Source organism: Drosophila elegans, unplaced genomic scaffold (genome assembly GCF_018152505.1).
Source record: "Drosophila elegans isolate 14027-0461.03 unplaced genomic scaffold, ASM1815250v1 contig_183, whole genome shotgun sequence".
NCBI lineage: Eukaryota > Metazoa > Arthropoda > Insecta > Diptera > Drosophilidae > Drosophila > Drosophila elegans.
The window spans coordinates 13,727,667-13,751,376 of record NW_024545550.1 but is presented as its reverse complement, the minus strand read 5'-3'; the positions used below and the strand labels follow the sequence as shown (position 1 = coordinate 13,751,376).

General features: G+C 38.5%; 2 protein-coding genes across 3 annotated transcripts; one reads left to right on the top strand and one right to left on the bottom strand.

Annotated features, from left to right (window-relative positions):
• Nucleotides 1–9,893: 9,893 nt before the first annotated feature.
• Nucleotides 9,894–10,911, top strand: LOC108141302. Of its 2 annotated transcripts, none has more exons than XM_041707451.1 (3): nt 9,894–10,080; nt 10,139–10,457; nt 10,515–10,911. In XM_041707451.1, exons 1-3 carry the CDS (start codon nt 9,968–9,970, stop codon nt 10,845–10,847), a joined length of 765 nt encoding a protein of 254 aa, XP_041563385.1. In that variant the 5' UTR covers nt 9,894–9,967; the 3' UTR covers nt 10,848–10,911. The 2 variants fall into 2 exon arrangements, with proteins under 2 accessions (XP_041563385.1, XP_017120057.1); XM_017264568.1 differs by having other exon boundaries at nt 10,133–10,457.
• An 11,683-nt stretch (nt 10,912–22,594) lies between these two features.
• Nucleotides 22,595–23,048, bottom strand: LOC108141384 (male-specific sperm protein Mst84Dc). The gene is made up of 2 exons (XM_017264733.1): nt 22,920–23,048; nt 22,595–22,862 (listed from the first exon to the last, which is right to left on the bottom strand). Exon 2 carries the CDS (start codon nt 22,842–22,844, stop codon nt 22,689–22,691), a length of 156 nt encoding a protein of 51 aa, XP_017120222.1. The 5' UTR covers nt 22,845–22,862; nt 22,920–23,048; the 3' UTR covers nt 22,595–22,688.
• Between the last annotated feature and the right edge of the window lie 662 nt (nt 23,049–23,710).

The window sequence follows — 23,710 nt, the reverse complement described above, 5'->3', positions numbered from 1 at the left end:
GTAGCTGCAGAGGGTGGCAGTTGGAGTGGGTGGGCTTCAGGACGGTGTAGGGATTGCAGAGATTCTGCAATTCAATTTGAAACTCATGCAATTTGTTGTCTTCAAAATGCTGAGCTTTAATTCGCAATTAGTGCAATTCAATCAGCATAGCGCCGCTTTTGGGGAGATGCGTTCGGGTGTCTGCCATGGTTTTGCCACAGACGTGGTCGGGTTGGGGTTATCCACGACTCCTTTTACCACCTGCGGCTTGCGGTGATTACGAGCAACATGAGCATAAAAATTGCTTACGCTTTGTAGACAATATCTTTGGATGAGAAGGCGGGCGGGTTCTGTGGTGTCGTTTATGGAAATCTAAGAACTGGAACTGAGTCCTCATCCGCATCAGCATCTGCGCGATCTGATGCTGCGATCTCCAAGCAATTGTTGAGCCCGTGTCAGGTCGTGAAATACAAATTTCCCATTCTGATTGCTTGTTTCAGAGCGCCTACGTTAATTCTTGCTGCTGCATACATAAAGGTTGTGTCACGCGGTCAACCCTAGGTGAGCCTGAAGTTTTGTCGGCGTCTTACAACTTGCTTATGACACATGATGCATCTGATAGAGAGCGCCGGTCGAGCGGCTATAGACAGTCCTTTGAGGGACAGAAAATGTTGCATAGCTTAAATTGAACGACTTACTGAGTACAATTTATTGGCGTAATCTTTAATTGAACTACAACGAGCTGGCGGAAGGCACTCGAAAACAGACATTTTTGCTGGTCAGTCTCCTGGCTGGCACCAGGAGATGGTCTTTATCATCAATTGCTCATGTGCTGGTAGCTTCGTGGCCACTGATCACGACTCTTTCACTAGAATAAAATAAATTTTCTTAGATTTTCGTTCTTTTTTAATATTGTCCACTGATGAGCACTAAAATCTAGATTTTGGATCAGCTACGTACTTTTTAAAAGAATTATTTCAGCGTTTTTAGTGTGCATGTTCTACAATTTGTTGAGTGCGGGTTGAAAATATGGTATCTTAGTTACCAGTTTGGTTCATAGCTTACAGCGTACCACCTGTTGATCTTCTTGAAGGGGTCATGTCCACAATGGGGCGCCTTGTGAAGCTCTCCCTGTAGCTTGTTAACCTTAACTTTTAATCGAAGAACATTTTTTCAAAATGTTTCAATCAAAAGTCATTTGAGTTAGATTTTTACTACACAAGAGTGCCCATGCCAAATGTTAAAAGCAATTCCTTGATTACACCTATCCTTCAAAAACAAGTCATTTCCATGCGTACTCAGGATGCATTCTTGTTCAGGTCCCCGACAATCTTAGCACAGTCACGTCCCATATGATGACGATGAAGTTAGAGCATGGCAATCACAGATGAAAGAAAACCAATCAGCACAGCAGCTTTCGGAGGGCTTAGATGTCTGAAGTGCAGTACAAAACAATCTATCACGTATGTAATTCCCATGAAAAATTTGCACTGGGACTGTATTGATGATAATGAAGATGCTGGGGATGGCAAACACCAAAAACGGGAGCCAAATTGTTGAAGGTGGAATAATAATTTCGTACAACTGAAAAGAGCTCGTGAGTTACATTCTTGGGGTTTGAAGCGGGGCCAATCGATTCGCCAAACGCAATGCACATGATTGAACTGCACTAGTTTTAATGCATTTGGACTTATGCACTAGGCTGGAGAAGTTGAACCTTAAGTTCAGCACAATTTGTGGCGGAGCTAATAAAATGCTATCTGCACGATCTGCGTTGCTGTGGAAACACGTAGAGACCCAATTTTTAAGCATTTCGCCAGCTACTTGTTAGGGGTCAGGCGGGGAGCGAGCTTCATCATCAATTTCGTTCGGGCCTCTCAGTCTCATAATCCCATGTTTGTTTGCATTAGCCACTGCAGACAGGCTGCAATTATGTCGTTTGGGCTTTGATGGCAGCCGGGACTGCGACTGCGGGCTTCTGACTTGTGAGAGGTTTTGTGAGAGGAGAAGTTTTCGAGAGGAAAGCTATCCTACGTTCGTACCCTCACAAAAACGGAGTGCTTAAACTTTGATATTGGAAATGCAAAAAAAGTGGAAAGGACACTCAATACTCTGGATGAATTCGATCGAAGGGTATACAATATTTCAACTCGCTGTACATTTAATGCCAATTTGATTGCTGCAGACTTTGTGGCGCATATGAATTATGGGTTTAGTTTGGTTATTCAAATCGGTAGTCGAGTCACATTCCTTTGGTCTGCACTTTGGCTTTGTGACTGGGTTGTATTTTGTGTTGAATTCGATGTTCCCATTGTCGGTTAGTGGACCATGGGAAGTAGTGTCCTCTGCGTCGGAGTTATTGCGGCGCGTTAAAAAGCGTGCGAGACGCTTGCACGCAGTCAACGAACCGCACGCTCTGCTGCCTCATCTGTCTGTTTTTTCTACTGCTTTTTGTTTTTTGCACATTTCTCAAAATTAACACTTCGCCACACTCTAGCCAACACTCGCACTTTCCCAAATTCATAAATGCGCATAAATTATGCCAAAAACACAATCCAACCCTCCGGTGGTTTTGCGGTTTTTTTTTGCGCTTCAATTTTAATGAGTGAAAAATCATGTTAAACATTAAATGCACATATCTACTCACTGAGTACCATATTTTTGATTTAAGCAAACAAATGCTTTTCAAAGATTGATTACTCTTTGTAGTTAAATAAATAATTTCCTACTCATTTGAAAAGAGGGACATAATTAGAATCAATCAAAAATTAGGCAAAAAAAAAACTTGGATTATAGTTTATAAATTAATATTATAAAATCTAACAAAGAAGAATTTATTTTATAATGTGCTACAAAGTTCGCGTTCAGTGTATCAGTTTATTTTAACTTGTTTATTTTTAAAAGACCCAGCCTTTTTATTTCAAAGTCTGTGGTCGCGTGTCGCTCTTCTTTGTTTTGAGTAACTGAATTGCGTTTGTTCTTTTTATTTTTTTGTAATTAGCTTCATTTTGGGTGTTCTGTATTGAGCAAGGCTTTCAGTTTTCTAGTTGAATGCGTTGAAAAAAAAGGGTGCATAAAATGAGTAAACAAAAATGAGCTAATATGCAAGCAAAAATATAACATAAATTTAAAACAATGGTATGCACCTTAAATAAAAATAAACTGACTGAACCTTAATATTAACTGTTTACAGTTACTTTATATTTTAAGCAATAAATAAAGTGTTAAGTGAATTTGCTTAGCTTATTTAAAAATTAAAAAATACATAAAATGCAAAATAAATTTGTTTGCTGAAGATTTTTATAATCATTTAAACTGAGGCAGGATCAACATCAATATTACATTCAAGTCTCCATGGAAATATTTAAATTAAGTGCTAGGAAACTTCAACTCAGATAAATCGCAAGGTTTAATGCCTTACCCAGTTCAAGAGGGGAAAAACCCGCAAAAACCGTCTACAATAATCATTAAACGAAACTTCAGAGGCATTTGGGAAAAGGCTCCCAACGCTTTTGCCTGACTGATTTGGTAATTTTGCATTTGTATCGAACTTAAATAAACTTCTATCCGTCCCAAAAAAAGTTAGCATTTTCTCGAGGCGAATGAGTTTGCAATTTATTTTTTGAATTTTCTTCTGTTTCTTTCCTAGCATGGAAAATAATTTATAATGAATTGACAAAATTGTACCGGGATAGAAGACGACGCAGATACATACCGTCACACACACATACATAATACGCTTTTAATGAGAAATACTGTATTGGGTTTGGCCTTTAGGCGGGTAAGTCCTTAGGTCCTTAGGGGTGTAGACAAAAGCACTGTCCGCGACCAGTCAATTAAATTAAACGCTTCGTTTCGTTAGAGTTCGAGACTTCGCTAAATTTCGATTACGCATCTTCTTTTTAGTGCGTGGTCTGAGGACCCCGCTTTATGCAGAGTCATGCAATGACAACACTTGATTACCATTGACACGCCACTCGGTTGCTGGAATAAAACAACTAATGTTAAATTTGTTTCTCGTGCCAAGTTTAATTGCTTTCCCACATGCAGGTAGCATATACAATTCGGTAGCATACATTTCGAATTAATCTGTTGGCTGCTTTTAGGCGGCGTTTAAAGTTGTATGATTAAAATGAAAAGATATATTCACTTTTCATTTAAATTTGCCTTGAATTCTGTTATATTGGGCTTTTTACGCATCATAGCTTTGAACAAACAAAAATTGAATAAGGAACAAAAACTCGATGAAAACCAGAAGGCAGCTTCACTGGAATTCGAAGTTAGCTCCGAACAAAAAAGTGAAAATTATCGCCTGGCACAGGAGGCGATGGCAGATGAAAGTACACTCAAGTAGTCTCGGGGATTTCTAGTGTTTGCATGGCTTATTCAACTTTACCCAGTTCCAAAAAGAACGAAAAGAATTGTTGGAACAAGTGTCTATGTGAGATTTGGACTGGATGTAGGCTGGGCGGCCCTCTTAGGCGTCTAGAAATCCCAAAAATGTGCACAGACTCCGCGTCATCCGCTTCCGCCCGCTTATCCACGATGGGATCCAACAACAACGGATAGACCTGAGCTCTGCCGACGATGTCTGGCAAGGCGATTTAGCAAATTAAATGGTTTTTAATGCATGGAGTGCTCTCTTACTTACTTCATAATTTGATGCCAGCCATGCAAATGCGAATACGGCTGAGTCCACAGGACGGCCCAGAATACAGAATCAGAATTTGCTTCAGTGGGCTGTCTTTTATTTTTATCCAAGACTTTTATTTTGTATTCTTATGGAAGGGTTTCCCCATTGAGTTTTTTGTAGGCTCTGTGCAATTTCCTCTTTGAGTATTGCAAACGAACAATTTATAGTAGCAGGATACAAGGTGTTTATTTTTAATTACAAAATAAGTAAAATTAAGAACTGAGACTGTACTATAAAGCGGAATGGAGTTTCCGAGCTTAAAGTCCGCAAATTGAAAAACATGTGTCGCGCGATATAATTAAAAAAATATCCTTACAAAAATTAACATCTATTACGGATGTTAACATCCGATGAAACGCCATTGTACCCACACTCCTGACTTTCCCCGGCAACTGATTCCCCCAAATTTAAATGAAGCAATCTATTCAAACCCTCTTAAAACGTTACCGCAAATTACACACTTGACTGCGACTGCTACGCACTTTCGGCACATTGACACATCGCGGAAAACTGGAAAATGCAAAACGAAGCCTTGTTTTGCAGGCATACACACGCGACAACTGTCACGTGTTCCGTTGAGTGCTTTGTTCTGGAAAATTTCGCAGGTCGGAAAATTCGCAAGTGAATGGTGTGAGCGGCTTACACCCTTAACATGCTTCCCACTTATTATTTCAATTCCCGTTAGCCAATTTCCTTAATATTGGGTTATTGGGTTGTGTACTTTTGCGGGTTTTGGTGGAAATGGAGATCTGGGTATTAGTAAATTCTTCGCCAACATTGGAGCTTATGAATGTTCAATTGCGTTATGTAAAAAAAAGAGCATTAAATACGCTTTGCGATTGCGAAAATGACAGTTGAATATTTGATAAATGTCCATACGCGTGTGCGTTACGAGTCGAATCCCACGCTGTGCCTGCAAAGGGGGGCTTTCCTTTTACAGATTTTATTACTTGGAAAATGGCATACAAGCTAAGTTGCTTCCGCATTGCTCTGGGCTATTTTTCGTTTCTTAAGGGCGCTACTTTCAACAAATTGAGCCAATTTTTTAATGAGGGGTATGAGTCTGCTTTATCCGAGAACATAAAATTAAAGGAAAATCCAAACGCTTAACGTTGAAAGGAAACACAGAAAGTCAAACACGATAAGTATTGAAGTAAACTCGAACTATTTTTATACCCTTGCAGAGGGTATTATAATTTCAGTCAGAAGTCAGGGGGATCAATCCCCCCCCTTGGGTCTGTGAATTTTAAGATGATATAATCTCAAAATTGAAAAATAAACACATTTTTACGCGATGACTGTGCAGTACAACATATTAAAGTTTCGAATGCCCGAGTTATGTTCAATACTGTTGACTTCTTGTCAATCGACAAATTCTTCCTGGAATCTTTTAGCTTGCCAGCGGTCGCTGCGTTTCCCAGGATTTACGCAGTTTTGGCGTCTGCCTGCCGTTTTGTTGTTCATCAGGAGGGTTCGTGGAAAATATGATAACTCCAGGGCTTCTAACGGACCGACCAATCATGCGACCTCCAAGTGATACCTCAGTCAGTCACAGTGCCTCTCAGTTTACTGCGTGCTACGGCGCTGCATCAGCTGCATATAATCACAGCGGACGAAGTCATTGATGAATTAGCAAAAAAAATCTCGAAAGCTTGAATTTCTTCTGCGATAAGAGAATTTTTTTATAATGCAACTTATCAATGTGAAAAATGTGACCAATTTCTGTACAAGACTGTGCAACGCGGATTATTATCGCAGTGTAAAATAAATCTTACAAAAAAACAGGATATTATTCTGAGTCATATCCATATCAAAAAGCTATCTACGCCACTGTTTCAAGAATATTTAATTTTTGCAATAGCTGCAAGGCTATATAAACTTCGGCTTGCCGAAGTTTGCTTGCTTTCTTGTTTTCTTTAGAAATAAATTTATAAGACAATTTCCTGATATTTAATTTCACTTTCGTTCAAAAAGACCCAATAAACCAAAGCAGAAAGACAATCTAAGACGGTCACAGGACATACTACCATTTCCTTGCCTATGATAAATAACAAGCAACAACTGAAAATTCCTGAGCAAGCAAATAATAATAATTTTGTGAACAATCCTTGGAATCCTGCATCTCCTCCTACTTCTTTCCTGAGAGGTCAGACTACGCCTTTGTTTATGACGCAGTAATATTGAAATCAGGATAATTGTGCAAAGGGAAGTGAAGAAAAAACCGCAAATAGTTTGGGTTCAGAGCAAAGTACTAGTCACGAGTGGTCATTCATTCCGTAACGAAGATATTTCGAGAGCAATTCCAGTGCGACAAAAACTGAAAAAAGGGAGGGCAGTGGACGTCGAAGGCTGAAGTGGAACATAAAACTCTTCCATGCAGAAAGTGGTCAACATTTTTGCTACTGCCATGGGCAAGAATAAAAGACGTTGCCGGGCAAATACGATCCAAATGCAAAAAAAGGTAGCAATCATGGTGCCGAGTAGTCTTCGAATAATAATAACCTCCATACTAGTTTATGTTGCATTCTGCTTAGCAGTTGGAGCTCTCTTGCGGTAATAAACCATAAGACATTCTTCGTGGCATACTCTCGTAAATGTGGCAGTGAAAGGCAAACTAAAGTGAGCACTCAACTTATATAAATAAGCAGTTAAGTTCAGCCATTTCCCGAACTCAAGGATTTAGGGATTCTTGATAAGTGAAATAAATAAAGAGTACATTTTTAAACATCTTTTATAAAGGCTCTTTCTAAAAAGTTAAAACTTTCGTCAGTTTGTATAATGAGTATAAGAAATTCAGGTATCCAGTTAGTAACTTCTTCCCAGCAAATATGGCACTCCCATAAGCTACCTGCAGGCCCACGATCAGAATCAGAAGCACCTTGGGGTCAAAGAAGCCTTCTCCCTCCTAAGCAACCCTATTCCTAATTCAAACCCAAAAAATAACCTCAAATTAGCATTCATAAAACTCCTGTTCATCAGCACCGCTGTTGCCATCTCATCGTGGCCGTCAAGCGCATCTCAAAGGACGTTTTTTCATAATTAATTCTCAGACAGAAAAATGTTCAAAGATATTTTTTTGCACTTTTGCAAAACACCCTAACCACCTCCTGCCACCGTGCACTTGCCTTTCAAAATATTCTGCTTGTGTGGCAACGTCAAAAGCAGCGACAGCCCAAAACAAAACAAAATGCTAAATGCGGCGAAAAATCAGAAAGCAAAACGTGCAAAAATAAACCATGTTTACCTTTACAATTTGACTGCTACTTTTTTCATGAGAGTGGGTGAAGGGATATGCAAATTTTCCACGAGTTGTATTTTTGGGGCTAGGTCCTCTGGTTGTTGGGCTAAATAATTGCAGCGCACTTCCTCTGCTGCTATGATTTATATACTCACGGCGTGCGCGTATTTATCAAACTCTAATTAATCGGTGATAAACCGATCAAGACGCTAAATGCTGCAGTACACGAAGCCACCAAAACACCGAAGAGTCTCACAACGGATCTGCACGTTGCGCCTGCAAACGGGTTTTGAACACCTATTCCCAAAACTTGGCTTCGATTGCTTTTACGTTTCTGCTTTTGGTTTCACAGTGCACCGATTACCATGTGATTCTATCCACCTCTTGCCACCCCACCAACATCATCATCCCCATCTCCAGCTCCCTCGCGCTCTCCGTTTCGGGAGTACTAGTATTTGTTGAAGCAATTTGCTTTCCCGAATCTTGTGCCTGACCAAGGCAACTGCGATGCAATCAATATATGCTCGTGTCCAGCAAATAATAGACTTCAAACTGGCATTTTAAGAGTTTCTTTTTTCTGGTTTTCATAGCCATCGTCGTCTCAGTACGATGTGCGACTAAGCCTGCAAGGAGTCCACTGAATGTTTTCGGCTACGATAATTTTATTCCTTCCTCCGTGGGCAGAAGACTTTTCCTCCAAATAGTAACATAGTTTGAGTTAAAAATAGGTGGTTTTGCTTTGAACGTACAGGGGGCTCCATTAAGGCCAAGCTGCCTTTTCTCCAAGACACAAGCAACTCGAAGTTCATTTTTCGCGACCAGAGTTCGAGCATCCTGTATATGTCATAGCAATGAACTTTAATCCACTTAAGCAAATCAATTTATTAGCCACGTATGACTTATGCCTTTTTAAATGTGCGCTTGCATGTGTTGTCTAGTTTAAAGTTGAGCGAGGAGGTTGGCCATGCTACAAAGGCGGAATTATTCGCGAGGTGCACCTTAACTGAGAAGGCCTATAAAATTTATGTTAACATGGTATGCGTAGCGCCCTCTGGTATGTAATTTGGAGTTGTTTAGGTATCACGATTACTATGCGGCTTAAACAACTGGGTTTTCGCCGACCTGAAGTCGGTGCAAATAAACCGTAAGATACGAGCATTCTTATATGTGTTTTGCAATAGTTGCTTGGGTGTAAACCATGATTATCTCCACTGTAGACCATTTAGCACCGATAGTAAGCGTGTGAAATGGCCGGTGGGATTGGTATGAGTTCAGGTCTGAAGCCACTTTTTTTTAGAGGTGTGTACTAGTGACCAGACAGAGGCTCCGCACATCCCCCCAAAGTCAACAATCGAAATATCAATTACCAAGCTAGGCAGTACTCGTTGCCAAAACAGATGAGGGAAAAAAATATTTAGTTTTTCGGTTAAACTTTTTGAACAGCTTCCGCCGTCTACGGACCCGCACATAAAATTGTATAAATTGAAAAAGCCATTTTGCTGCCAATTTAGCAAACACTTAAACCAATTTTGCACTTCAATCCACCGACGCACACAAAAAACAGACAGAAGTGTGAGACATCCCCAGTTCCTTCGCAGCTGAAGCCACACATTTGCACATCCCGGATCGCAGGACAGGCGAGTGACAGTGCAGCTTGCATCAACGCTGGGACGACCTAAAAGTCAGTTGCCCAGTTTCACAGGAGGGAGTGTCTAGGAAGCATCCAAAGCGTTGCCAACAAAGTGTGAAAATGTCAAGTCGTAAAGTGTGCAATGGCCGGCAGGGTGATGGGGCTCAGACTGTAAAGTGAAATACTTGCGAGGATGTGGGGTTTCTTTACACCCTTAGCTGTCCGTGCAGTCTTAACTTAATAGGAATGGTATCAGAGTTAAGAGAAACTCAGATTAGATCAGGGTGGTATAGTAAAATGTCAGAAAAAAGGAATTTACATATATGTGAATTCAGGTGTTTCAAAAGGAATAAATAACATCTAGTCACCTCCGTATAGATAATCATGTGCAATCGATTATGTTAAGGATTCCAAAACTTGCCGAACAATGTCGTGTATTTGCCAATTTTATACACCCAGTCAGGATATACCCAGGAACCTTGAGACGGTTCCAATGCCTACTATTAATGACTTCTCAGTACGCGAAAGCCCGAAAGACAAGTGAGCGATCTTTTGATTACCACCTCAATTGGCTACAACTTGTTTTCTTAAGTGCTAGTAAAGAATCATTAGAGACAAATGCTCCCGATAACGCTCTGTCAACCTCAGATCTTGCCGATTGTCGTTCACAGAACTGGCTTCTTAAGAAGAAGCTACTGGAATGCGAGATAACCATTCAGAATCTTGAACAGCTGGTGACCACTGTAGTTGAGAAACAGCACCAGATCTTGAGCGAAATGTTTCACTTGCGCAAGGAGAACCGAGAGCTGCAGTCGGAGTGCCATCTTCAACGCGAGTATCACTCGATGGAGAGAAACGCACTGATGAGGGAGCTGCATGTCGCCCAGACCTTGGGTCGAAGCCGAAATTTTCTTTTGGTGAGTCTTTAAATGTTTCCAGATCAAAGCACGGGTATGTATAAATCACATACACAGGGATGTCGATCAAATGAAAGTAAAAGAATTTCAAGCTTTAATACTGGTGAGCCGCCTTTAAACTCTGGTGCGTCAAAAGGGGACAGTGAAGAGGCCTATACTAGTGAATCTTACGACGAGGATCATGTAACCGGCTGCAATGGAGAATCGGGTTCGGACACTGAAGAATATTCTGATGTGCTCTTACCAAGCTCGGCTGAAAATTCCGGTAGATCATCCCTTTCTTTATCAGGCTCAGCAGTTTTGGGTGACACGGACTCGGAAGACAACCGATCTCTTGATTGTACAAGCAATGAGGATAATAACAGCGACTCAAGCTTACTGTACAATTAATAATAACAGCTTTCTTAAAGCTTTTGAGTTTATATTTTTAAAGAATACAATTCATTTCAATATGCGCAGACAAGTTTTTTTTACTTCAGCCTTTATTACTTTTCATTTATCTCATTAAGTAATCAAAACAAAAACGTGACAATCGCACAAAACAAACCTAGCAATATATTTGGCATAACGTGACGATAGCAGACCCTAAACAATGCAAAGAACAAACGCATCAAATGAGAAAAATTGAGAAAGCCTGTGTATAGTATTTGTATATCAAAACGCTAAAGGGCTGCGAAAAAAGCTTAAAAAATAGCTCTTCAGGTTTTTGGCAGATAAATATGATTGAATGGCTGGTAAATATATGGTGGCACCAAGGGAGAGTATTTAAATCTCTGGCAAAAACGTAAGTGTTTATCTATCGAAAAAGGTGAAGGCAAAATAACATTACAACCTCACTTAACATGGTTAGGGATTTGGCCTCAAGCAAAATGGTAAGAGAAGCGAGAATGTATGCTTGTGCTGCTTGTGTGGCTGGCAATTTATCAAGCTGCAAAGTTTTGAGCACAAATGAGTCGTGGCAAGTCAGCCGAAGGTCCCGGTCACCCGTTTGCCACCAGGATTAATGAGTCTCGTGTGCTTTTGCTGCTGCTTGTCCTATTCTATATCCTTGAAACCAGTCTCAAAACACGTACGAACAATCCATCATCAGCCCTCTTTAAGTGGCAACTTGTGGAAGCTTTGCATTGTTTTAAAGATCGCTTATCTGTGCTCTGTTCTTTGTGAGGTTTCTGGATACCATATATGGGTATTAATATCAGAACCTGTAAGTCAAAAATATCCACAAGATTCTTCTCCTGATATTTTTAGGTTTTGTGCTCGCACAAACAAAAGATTAAATAACTATGCAATGTCAAGTATCCCGAGCTGCTGGTCATCGTAACTACCGTCCAACAGCAATTATTAATGACCAGCAACCTCGACTCTATGCATATCGAGTCAAGAACTGTTTGCAATATCATTTATCAGGCAAGAATTTTGTCCAGAAACTTGTTGCGCACAAAAAAGATTTTCGTGTACACCTGAGAATCGCAAGGAATAGCAATGTACCGACAGCTACTGAGGACTACAGCAGCACAAATGGCTTGGATAAGAGATGTGAAACCGAACAAGGCATGAAAGAAAAGCGCACGCTTACGACTTAAATACATTAATATGCGATGCCGACTTGGCAACCTAAACGCTATGCAAATCGCATCTTGAAAGGTGAGACAGTATAAAACGGTAATGGATTTGGGTGAGTTTCTCACACTGACTCCTTCACATCAGCAATAGCCCTTGCCTCAGCATCTCCAAAAGTAGAAAAAAGCAGCCTAAAATTGCATGTGACTTGGCAATTGAAGTGGTGGTAAGTTTTGGTGGGTAAGAGATTAATGGACATGCGTCTTTGAGAAAACTTTGATATTTACTGTAGGGCTTGCTGAAAACAGACACATGATACCGAATAGTTGCTAAGTGGCTGTTCGGTTAACTTTGTAAATGACTAATCCTTCAAGGGTGCAAGGTGCTGCCATTCCTCCATTCAATGCAGGACTTAATGTTACATGAAACTAAACGATAAAAACCGTTTTTTTCTGGATCAACGCCTACCTATTTACTCAACCGTGTAAATATGCAAAATATTCGCAGAAAAACTGCAAAATCGTTTCGCGTGTCCTAAGCAATTTCAAACCAATAATCGTTGGGTGTCTTTTAAATTAAGTAACCAGAGCCATGCAAGCGAAATAATAAGCCATATTGACATTCTTGTGAATACTATGATTGTGATGTGTGTGTGATGGGAAAAGGGCAAGGACTTTGTTATTTTTTTGCATTTAACTAATCTAAAATTAAAATCATTTTAATACTGAACCCAGAGGAACTTCGGCAGAACGAATAAATAGAACGTTGCGATTGTAAACGTTGTGCGCAATCATGACGACAGTTATGAAACATAAACACCACCATTTAAAGGTAGGCACAAATAAGTAGATACTCGTGTTTATGCCTTAAAGAGGATGCCAATCCATGAGAGAACCAAAAAACATAATTAACAAAGACTGGCAGAATTCCTGATCGCTATGCTTTATATTTGCCCTTAAGCAGGGGCATTTTTCCACCCTTATTAAACAGTTTGATTTTAATCAATGAACCGCAAAGTCAAATACATGAAAACGCTATCCAATGAAGCCAGACAGACAACATTTTCTCTTTCTTAATTGTAAACCTTTTTCCGTTTTTGCTGCGCGACTCATTATATAGGTTTCGTATTTGCTTAGACACGGCAACTATGCAAACAGCTTTCAGCTGCAACTTTCTCCAGAGGGGTAAATTCCGAAAAGAAGAATAATTTTTATTATATACCTAAACCTTAATATATACACACGATTACTACATAGAGTTCTTTATGCATATTTATGATACTTAATTTTTTTTGTCAGCTGATGAAACTGAATTGTGTGTATTTCAGCAAATGTGTATGTATAGCCTATTGCCTAACTTTACTTGAACAGAATGAACCCCTTTCTTTGGCGTAATTAGAAGACCCCATTTTTGTTTTCTACGCTGTGGCCCATGCATATTTATGAGTATGGATTTAATAAACAGTAACTCTGTAAGGTAAACGTATTAAAAAAAAACAGCTTTTTTGCTCGAGAAGCATTTATAAAACAAAACCAAAAGTCTAAGAAAAAGCAGAACTTGTTGGAATTTGTAAATGCTCTTCGAAAAACCAACTGAAATTCTTGCAATGCAATAAAGGCGTATACACTTTGAATCACGGTATATATAAGATAACACACATTTAATCTGACTATGTTGCAACTCCGCTTCGTACAGGGACTGTAGACGCAGACTCGAAAATGTAAGGAGAGCGAACGATCAACAGCAAAAATTGCAACATACTGATTAAAGTGGAAAAAGAATTTTCTAAAGTAGGGAAAATAATATAGCGTGGACGAGAGTCTTGGAAAGTGCAACATGTGTTGCACCCAGAGTACCAGTAAAATTACGATCGTTATCACCAAATCAGCGGCAGGGGTTAATAAAACTGTACACAACAGGCCGCGGAGGAGAGGAATTGAGTTAACGATCGCCAACCTCAAAGCCAACACACATGGCCTCCACTTTGGCCTAGCAGCCTCCAGCCAGGGGACTAAGGGTAGATACAGCTCCGTTGGCCATATTATTTGTAGATCTCGCACCTTGGCTACCAACGTAGCCAGCGAATGGAAACCAATCTGGGCATGCCTGCCCCGCTCAGCAGCATACTTATCCAGCTTTTTTGTAAAATGTTGTGATAAATTTAGCGATCGGCAACCAGGAAAGATCGAAATCGGCGTTTGATCGTCTATTCGCTTTGCCATGCTTTGATTATGCTTAAGTAGACAGCAAGCTACTTAACCCCCAGCTAAAGCGGTTGACTTTGACGATCAGCTCTTGATAGGGGAGAGAGAAAAAGTACATTGCGGATTATCTTGTTTTGGCGGGGCGTCATTTTTTAGTAAATTACTTTAATAGTATAAACATAATCATTTGTACTTTGGCTGCTGCTCGGCAAGGCAACCAAATAGGTGCATGGTACCATTCAAGCGCAAACTGTAGAAGGCTAAAATTTCACAATGTGGAGAGGAGCAAGCTTGTGCTTATGTTGTGGTAGTAATTTTATTCTAGTTATAAAGCTGTGATCGGTCGAATCACAGTTATCTGGGTAACAGTGAAAAATTGAAAATTGTAAATGTGCAAGTATAGGTCCGGGTTCGACTTGAACTTCGTAGATTTTTTTTAGCCATGCAGAGGGTATTATAATTTCAGTCAGAAGTTGCAACGCAGTGTAGGATTCATCTGCGACCCTATAAAGTATGTATCGCTGGGTTCATAGAAATAGCAGTGCAATAAATTTGGCCACTATCAAAATGACGTAATATCTTTTGGACAGATGAGTCCAAACTGGTCCTTTTTTGGTGAAACACGTTCTAGACAGTATTTTTCTATGGGCGTTCAAAGAACTAATAAAAAAAATTTAAAAACAGCAAAGTTATACATAATTTTTTTTTTATTTTTTTCCGATTGTTCCTATGGGAGCTATATGATATAGTCGTCCGATTTTATTGAAATTTAAACTGTAATTCTGAAATATTTAACAATTACTTTATGTCGAAGAACTAAAAAAAAATTAAAAAACAGTAAAGTTATAATTTTTTTTTTATTTTTTTTTTCGATTGTTCCTATGGGAGCTATATGCTATAGTCGTCCGATCCGGCTCGTTCCGACTTATTTACTACCTGCAATAGAAAGACAACTTTTGGGAAAGTTTCATGCAGATAGCTTTAAAACTGAGAGACTAGTTTGCGTAGAAACGGAAGGACAGACGGACGGACAGACGGACATGGCTAGATCGACTCGCCTAGTGATGCTGATCAAGAATATATATACTTTATAGGGTCGGAGATGTCTCCTTCACTGCGTTGCAAACTTCTGACTGAAATTATAATACTCTCTGCAAGGGTATAACAAATTTTCCTAAGTTATATGAAAATAAATACACTAATTGTTTATAAAAAAAATCCTATTCCATAAAGGTCCTTAGATAAAGAATAATCTATGTTGAAAGTGAGAACATCTTCACTGCAATTTCCATGAACACAGACATAATTCCGCCCAGTAAATTTGGTCCGCGAACTTATGCCACTTTAAAACAACATAATTCCGCCGTTTTAAATCGTCATAATTTCGCGCGGAAAATAAACTTGCACTGTTTAGGAACTACTAGAATTTTCATGCCAAGTTCTAAATCTCTAGGTTTTATAGTTTTCGAGATCTCGACGTTCATACAGACGGACAAACGGACGGACGGACAGACAGACGGACGGACGTGGCTAGACCGACTCGACTATTGATCCTGAATATGTATACTTTACATGGTCGGAAACTCTTCCTTCCAGCTGTTAAAAACTTTTCAAGGAATACGATATACCCTTTTACTCCAAGAGTAACGGGTATAATAAATGAAAAATAAATGATTATTTTGCAGTTTTTGAATTTTTTTTTGTTTCTTTGAGATGTAGTAATGGTTTAATATTTCAGAAATACGGTTTAGATTTCATTAAAATTGAACGAATATATCATATAGCTCCCATAGAAAAAATCGGAATATAAAAAAATAATTTAAAAAAAAAATACAATTAAACATATTTTGATTTAATAATTTAAAAAAATTCTTTTTGAAATATTTATAATTTGATAGTTCAGTTTACGATTTTAGAGAACTATATCATATAGCTGCAATAGGAACGGTCGAATAATTGAGCTGAAAAATATCATAGCTTCAATGTTTTTAAAAAGAAGATAAGAACTTGTTTCAACTTATATCAATCTGTTCTTTTTAATGAAGCGTTTTCCGTTAGCTCCCTTCGAGTTCAAGAGGTGAATTAAATTAAGCAGAAACCTACGATACACAAATTTGAAAACTCAAAACGCAGCTGTCAATGTTTTCTCCCCTCACAAAAAGGTGTCCCGTGGCAAGGACCTCATTTAAATTTTTAATCAAACCTATTTGCATATTCGCAGCTTCATGTGTGTATACATATATCGCTTACCTGAGCATACAATATCGGTAGACAAAGATCCCCGAGGATCGTCCAAAAAGGGATTAATTCAAACAGCTGGATGCTGTGTCGGCTCTGAAAAGGGTTGATATTCCCTTCTGCATCTTTTTTCAACAACAAAACTTGGCACGTAAAATTCTGTTTTCCTGGAAAATAAAATATTCACACAAATTTGAATAAAACAGCAAGGAAAATTTTCATAAAGGAAGAGAAACAGCTAAGAGAAAAGCGCGAAAACCACAAAAATTTCTGCATAATTTATTGAAATTTCGTGCCACAGACAAAGGAGTTAAAGAAGGACAAAAACCATGAACCAAGCACCCTAGTCCGATATTGCATGAAATGTGTTTCTGTTTTTCCGCTGCTCCGTGGTGCTTCACATCATGCCGCATTATCCTTTTTGGCTTGTGTGCATTTATTTTTCATTTGCATGAATTTTTCATTGTTTTCCCAGACACGAAAGGAGCTGCCGCTAGGATGCACTTAACGCTCCATGGGATCAAGGACAAACACGCGATATTTGTCAGTGGGAAATCAGCTTTCAAATCGAGCAAAATTAAGTTGGGCTCTCAGTAGACACAGGTTAGTATATAGACGTTCATCCTTTTGATAAGCTTCCAAAAAGCATAAGTAAATATCTTTTTCTTTAAGGTTGCAAAATCTATAACGTTTTTTAGTAGCCGACCCCACTGCGGGAGAAAAGTAAACAAATTTCCACGCAATTTGTTAGACCCGCGATACCAGTTTGCCAATAAAGACAGTTTAAATTGGATATTTGGAAAGAAGTGAATGAGTCGATCACAAAGATTAATTTCAAATTTGGAGATTCGATAGATGATTGCTAAAATTTAAATTAATATTTAATAACAGAAAAAGAGAAAGATCTCTCACATAATTCTGACAGCCATTTTCCAAGATGGAATTCGGGGGTGAAGAGACTTAGAATTAATCGAAAGCTAAATCCTTTACACGAGTGTGTCCATATTCTAACAACAACAATGGGAATGCTTGCTCACCCCAACATTGCATTTGTCTAGGACAGGGTGGCAGCGTGGGTTGGTGGTGGTGGTGGTATCTTTGGCGTTGGTGGTTGCTAAATGCAATTTATCATAAAAAGCAAAAAAGATAGAAGCTTGAAATTGAAGCAAACGACCCCTTCGTGGAAGGGAGTAGAGTAAGAGTCAAAGTTCGTTGGGAAAGGAATGGGAATTGCGAGGGAAAACATTGCACACATAAAAACACCCACACATAGCTCATCTAATAAGACGCGTTTAGCGTCTGTCAGTCTCGAGTATGGAACGGAGGGCAACCAAGGAAAAAGCAAATAGGAAAAAGTTATGGAGCTGAAATAAATTGGATTAGTTCGAGTAGTGACGCCATTTTGTCGTGCACGGTGCAATTTATACGCGAAGAGATTTTTACTACACATTTTGCAGGCCGCACTCTGTTTTTCATTTGAAAGGGATTAGCAGAGACTTCAGAAAAAAACACCAGGAGGGGGAAACAACCTAAGCGTGGAAAACGGGGGAGCTCTAGAGAGCGCCACTTTTATTACAGTATTGACTGAAGTACTGGCTGTAGGCTACGTGCCAAATCAAAATCAGATTCCCATTATTTTTCGTTCAACTCGAATTGCACTTTCATTTGCATATGAAAGCGATTCATTTTTCTGCTTTGTCCGGCCTAATATTTGGCACCTTTAGATTTTTGTTCGCTTAATGATTCAATTATATTTTTGCTTTCAGATTGTCTGTTATGTTTAAATTTCTTATGTAAAAAGCGTTCCCCTCTGACTTTTCCGATTCATGAATTGGTTTCTTGTATGCAAATTTTACACCTTTTCACAATCCTATCCCCGACAGCTTTTTATAACCTTGCAGAGGGTATTATAATTTCATTCAGAATTTTGCAACGCAGTGAAAGAGACATTTCCGACCCTATAAAGTATATATGATCTTGATCAGCATCAATAGGAGAGTCGATCTCGCAAACTAGTCTCTCACTTTTAAAGCTATCTGCATGAAACTTTCCCAAAAGTTTTCTTTCTATTGCAGGTAGTATAAAAGGCGGAACGACCCCCTTCGGACGACTATAGCATATAGTTCCCATAAGAACAGTCGAACAAAAAAAAAAAAAAAAAAAATTTAACTTTGCTGTTTTTTAATATTTTTATTTAGTTCTTCGACATATAGTATAGACATAGTAATGGTTAAATATTTCAGAATAACGATTTAAATTTCATTAAAATCGGACGACTATAACATATAGGGCCCATGGAAACTATAAAAATAAAAAACAAAAAAAAAATGTTTATAAAATTAACTTACGATTTTAATAAAATTAAGAGCGTAATTCGTTAGTATGGGAGTTTAGTCGTCCGATTTTGATGAAATTTAAACCGTAATTCTGATATATTTAACCATTACTATAAGTCGAAGAACTATACAAAAAATTAAAAAAACAGCAAAACAGCAAAAATTTTTTTATTTATTTTTCCGATCGTTCCTATGAGAGCCCGATCCGCCTCGTTATATACTACCTGGAATAGAAAGACAACTTTTGGGAAAGTCTCATTCAGATAGCTTTAAAACTGAGTTTGCGAAGAAACGGACGGACAGTCGGACATGGCTAGATCTACTCTCTTAGTGATGCTGTTCAAAAATTTATATACTTTATAGGGTCGGAAACTTCTTTTTCAGTGCGTTGCAAGGGTATACAAATGGTAATTTACGTATTATTTTTTAGCTATTTAGCTATTATTGTTTGAGAATTTTCACTTAAACATGGTTGATTTTAACAAGAACAGAAAAATCTGTGTAGCTCAAATCGATAGCTCAAACCGCCAGAAATTTGATTAAGTACGAAAATGAATATATTTTTTAAGCTTGAAAAGGATTTCCACTTCCTACCCATTTCCAAATACTTTTACCCATCTAAAATCTTTTGGAGATAGTCACAAGCCGCTAGCAAATAACTTTTGCAAAATTTATATAAATAGTCCGTCCTTGTAGTTCTGAATTTATTATTCGTACTTTATAAATATGCAACAATCGATTTAACATAGGCCATTATTTATTAAAAGTTTTGGATCCATTTATGATGGTAAATTACATTTGTAGTTTACATTGGTCAAATAAAACAGAAACCCCTAGTGACGGTTGTATTTATTATCTCTTACTCCATTTCTGCCCGTTGGATGATAATTTATTTAAACACAGAGCTTGAAAACCGTGCTTACCCCACATGTCAAAGCTTCGTTGCCATCAAATGGATTTCATTTTGAAATCCAATAACTGTTAAAAGAAAACATTCTCTAGCCAGGACAACCCTTTTAGTCGCTATCTACTTGTACCGAGTAAGCGGGATACATATATATCGTAAAATGAAACATTTTCGGAGTACATAATGTAGCTAGCTTGTGTGTGTGTAACAACTTGTATACAGACACAGTGATTTTCGCACTTTACGCAATTTTTCCCCGCCAGCACAAAAAGGGTTGAAAGTGCGTATGGACATGGAAGGACAAACACCCCAACAACGAACACACGCTCTGTGGCGTTGCCAGATTGTCATCGCAAGCATCTCGCCTTCATCGCTCTTAGAATCATCGTCTCGTCCTGGAATCCGTTCTCTGACGGACTTCGGCGGCCATTATTATTTTCTTTCCAGTATTTCACTTGCTGCGGACCCGCGACTCCCCCTTGGCCCCTTTTCGTTTCCTTCGACGTTTTCGTAATTTTCTTTAAAATATTTTGGCAGTAAACTTTCTAGATTTAAGCCCTTCCCGGCAGCTTTGCTTTCCTTATCAACCCACCCGGCCCGCTAAACCATTCCCATGGTTTTGCGGTTTGCCTGGCTTTACAGCGGATCCCAGTGAACTCTTACACTACGGCCCCACCTAATTCCTCCTTCTCTCCTCAATAGCAACCAGGAAACTCGCGTTTTAATCTCATTTTATGAAATGAAAATTTTTCAATTTTTCGACAAGAGATAAACTTTTTCTACTTGACTGCGTAATTACTCGGCTTTGGAATAAAAATGTTATGAATTCTCGTCGGGTTCTTTGCTGATTTTTGTTGGTCATCATTGCCGCTGGTGATGCGATGCTGCCGCCACAGATGCGGTAAGCGACGTTGTTGCCACTGTTTTTTCATTAGCGTTGATTTACATAATGGCAACGATAGAAGCATAACTGTTAAGATTATTAAAACGTGCAGAAGTACAAGCTGACTTATGATGTGGTCAGCTTACCGCTAATTATAAACGCTGATGAAGGGCTCACCAGAGGTTGGGGCAAGAAGAGCAAAAAAAAGCAACCTATAAACGAATTTGAATTTGTTTTGTTTTTAATGATGTAATAAACAAAAATATATAACAAATATAGTTAAAAAGGTATAAAAGCAAAAATCGAATGATAATACATTCCCAGATTCAATTTAATACTTATAACAAGACGCCTAAGTAAAATATATGCAGAATACTTTCCTAGAAAAAAAAAATATAATATTTTACCCTACGAGAAACGGGTATAAAAAGGTCCAAGGATGGTAAAAAAAAACATTTGGTAACTTTGTTTTTGCTTAATGAGCAAGCATACATACACACACGTTGCGCTTGAAAAGGCATTACAAAAATGCGTTAAGGGCGCGCGTTGCCAAAGCACGGAGAACAAATATTAATTTCTTGAAGTAAGTGTTCTAGAAGCATACGCACAAAACTCACACTCATACATTCTAAAAAAAAATTCTGAGTCTTATTTAAAAATGTTTTGGATTTTGGAGAGCGCAAAGGACTCCAAAAAGTATAGCTCTAGGGGTTGCTTCTGATTATACCCTGCACTTTTTGGAAAAGGGTAAAGGTTTTAGGTAAAACTTAAAATCCAAAGATTCGATTCCCAAGATGAGCTCCGTAAAATATTTTCGTTTCAATAACTTTCTGATTTCTTAAAATGATATTCATCGTCTTTAAGTAAACCACCAATTTTGTGATCATAAAAATTACATTTTCTATGCTATTAAATACGTTTAAGGGTTCAACTTTACTTATTTTGTTTTTGTTAAAACTGCACAAAAATACTCCAGAGCAATACGTTAAATTAGCGTCGGACAGTGTTGATGCCAACTCATATCTTTTTGGCTATTTTCCTTCCATCGTTTACCACTCCACCATTAATCTTAGCGCTTAACATCTTCTGACCCCTTACGCGCATATGTACCCACCCACACTTTGCACTGGCATACTTTATTTAGACTCATTTAATGTGCCACTGCTGAAGCATCGGTTTTTACGATTTTCCATTTTTGTTTTCGCTATTCTTTGCCACCCTTGAAATGAGTTTTTGTTCCCCTTGCGTTCACTTGGTTAGGGGTTTTTTTCTAGGCAGAAAGCTAAGAAATTTGGTTGAAAATTAAAATCATGTCTCCCCTGTCGCCGCCAGACGCGACTCGAGTTGAATTTGATGTGAATGTTGTGGATTTTAATAATGAAAAAATAAGGCAGCAAAATACTGGCAAATGCCAAGCTGGACCAGCTGGTTGTATAACTCAACTCGCTATAATGAGATTTGGAGTATGACCAGTGACATGAGTCACTCTTTAACTTAAACATTTTTTTTTTTATGGTATCATTATTAATTTTAGTCCACACAATGGTCCAGCTAAATAACCCTTTAACAAATCTGAAGCCAATTATCGCTACTCGAAAAGATAACGCGAGCCATGACACATTTGCTTTGCGACCCAACCCCCTAATAACACGCTTGTTAACTTGTGTTCACACTGACCACACAGTGAGTGACCAAGGGGAGGTGTAACACAGGAAGTGACCAGGACAGGCAAACCAAATGTGAAGCGGTCAGTCCGGTCAACTGGTTTATAGCTGACCCGCTGACTTCTGAAGTGTTTGTCCAACTTAATAGTTGGATTCTATTTGGCTTTTCGCTTTGGGCTGTGCATAAATTAGCATTAATAGCATTATCCGCGGAGGGGACGACACAAGGGGATATTTTATAATGGTCATTGGGCAATTAGCAGCGTAATTGAAGGCGTAACCCTATTTTCTTGCCAGGCATGACAATGTAACCTCTGCTGCACTAGAAAAAAAAACTCAGGACAATAAAAGTCATACACCTTTATTAGAACTTGATCTTCATTTCAAGTATAATGGGCCGCGATAATACATTTGTTAAGTTGTCCAGATTCTAGGTACGTTAACATGATGGTCCGCAGCTACTGCAGCAACCGCCTCCGCAGCAAGGCCCACACGGTCCACTATAAAATCCGCATCGCGGCCCGAAACAGCGGCCACTGAAGCAAGGACTACAGCAGGGGTAGTAACAGGTTCCACAGCAAGGTCCGCAACACATGACGAAGTTGTGAGAATCCTGAACGAAACGCGTTATTATGAGGAAAGAATAGTCAAATATTTTTTATTTTCTTACTTGTAAATGAAGTCCAAAAAACGTAAATAACAAAAATTTGTATGTTGTCGTGTTAGAGGCCGGTGTAAGACTGAATTTGTCTTGGCTTTTAATCTGTACGCACAGTTTGACAGACTTAAAAAAATGATTCACGGCTAATGTGATGGAATAATACATTTAAAAAAAATATAGGAGTTAAATTTTTATTTATTTAATTGAGAAAAGTTAAATAAAACATTTATGTTCTGAATGGCTCATGAATCAATAACAGCATTTATCATTTGTGGAGTAATTTCTGTTTGCTATCAGAAATAAATTTATAGCGAAACCTTGCAATCTTTACTAAGTTATATGACGAAAACCGAGTTAATTTTTTGTTTTTACACGAAAACATAAATTACCCCGGATACTTCTACGCTAATGGAAATTATCGGCACCACGAAAATTATCAACATCCTAAGTAAATCAAAACGTCAAAATGGCCCCTACTTAAGCTTTATTTCATGTTGTACCTAAACACATGTGGTAAATGTGAATAAGCATTTAACCATTAAGTGTACCCGTACTCGGCACACGTCCTGGGGGAACACATATAATGGCAAGCCTAATGACCACTACGCACTTCCGTCTAGGCCCTTCGCAACTCAAGGACTCTTTTGCGTATTTTCTTATTCCTTGCCTTAATAATAATAATTCAAATAAATAATTAATATTCAAATTCGACTGAACCAACGGAGTCACCAAAGTGTGCGGCATATTAAAAAGTCATTTTCCAAGCAAATGAGTTAACATTTTTCCTTTAACTGGCCTTG

What these genes read in the sequence shown, in the direction of transcription:
- LOC108141302 (XM_017264568.1), top strand. Translation starts at nt 9,968, where the DNA reads ATGTCGTGTATTTGCCAATTTTATACACCCAGTCAGGATATACCCAGG. An exon ending in CGCGAAAGCCCGAAAGACAA is followed by an intron (nt 10,081 to 10,132) that starts GTGAGCGATCTT and finishes TGTTTTCTTAAG; the next exon opens with TGCTAGTAAAGAATCATTAG. An exon ending in GAAGCCGAAATTTTCTTTTG is followed by an intron (nt 10,458 to 10,514) that starts GTGAGTCTTTAA and finishes TCACATACACAG; the next exon opens with GGATGTCGATCAAATGAAAG.
- LOC108141384 (XM_017264733.1), bottom strand. Translation starts at nt 22,844, where the DNA reads ATGTGTTGCGGACCTTGCTGTGGAACCTGTTACTACCCCTGCTGTAGT.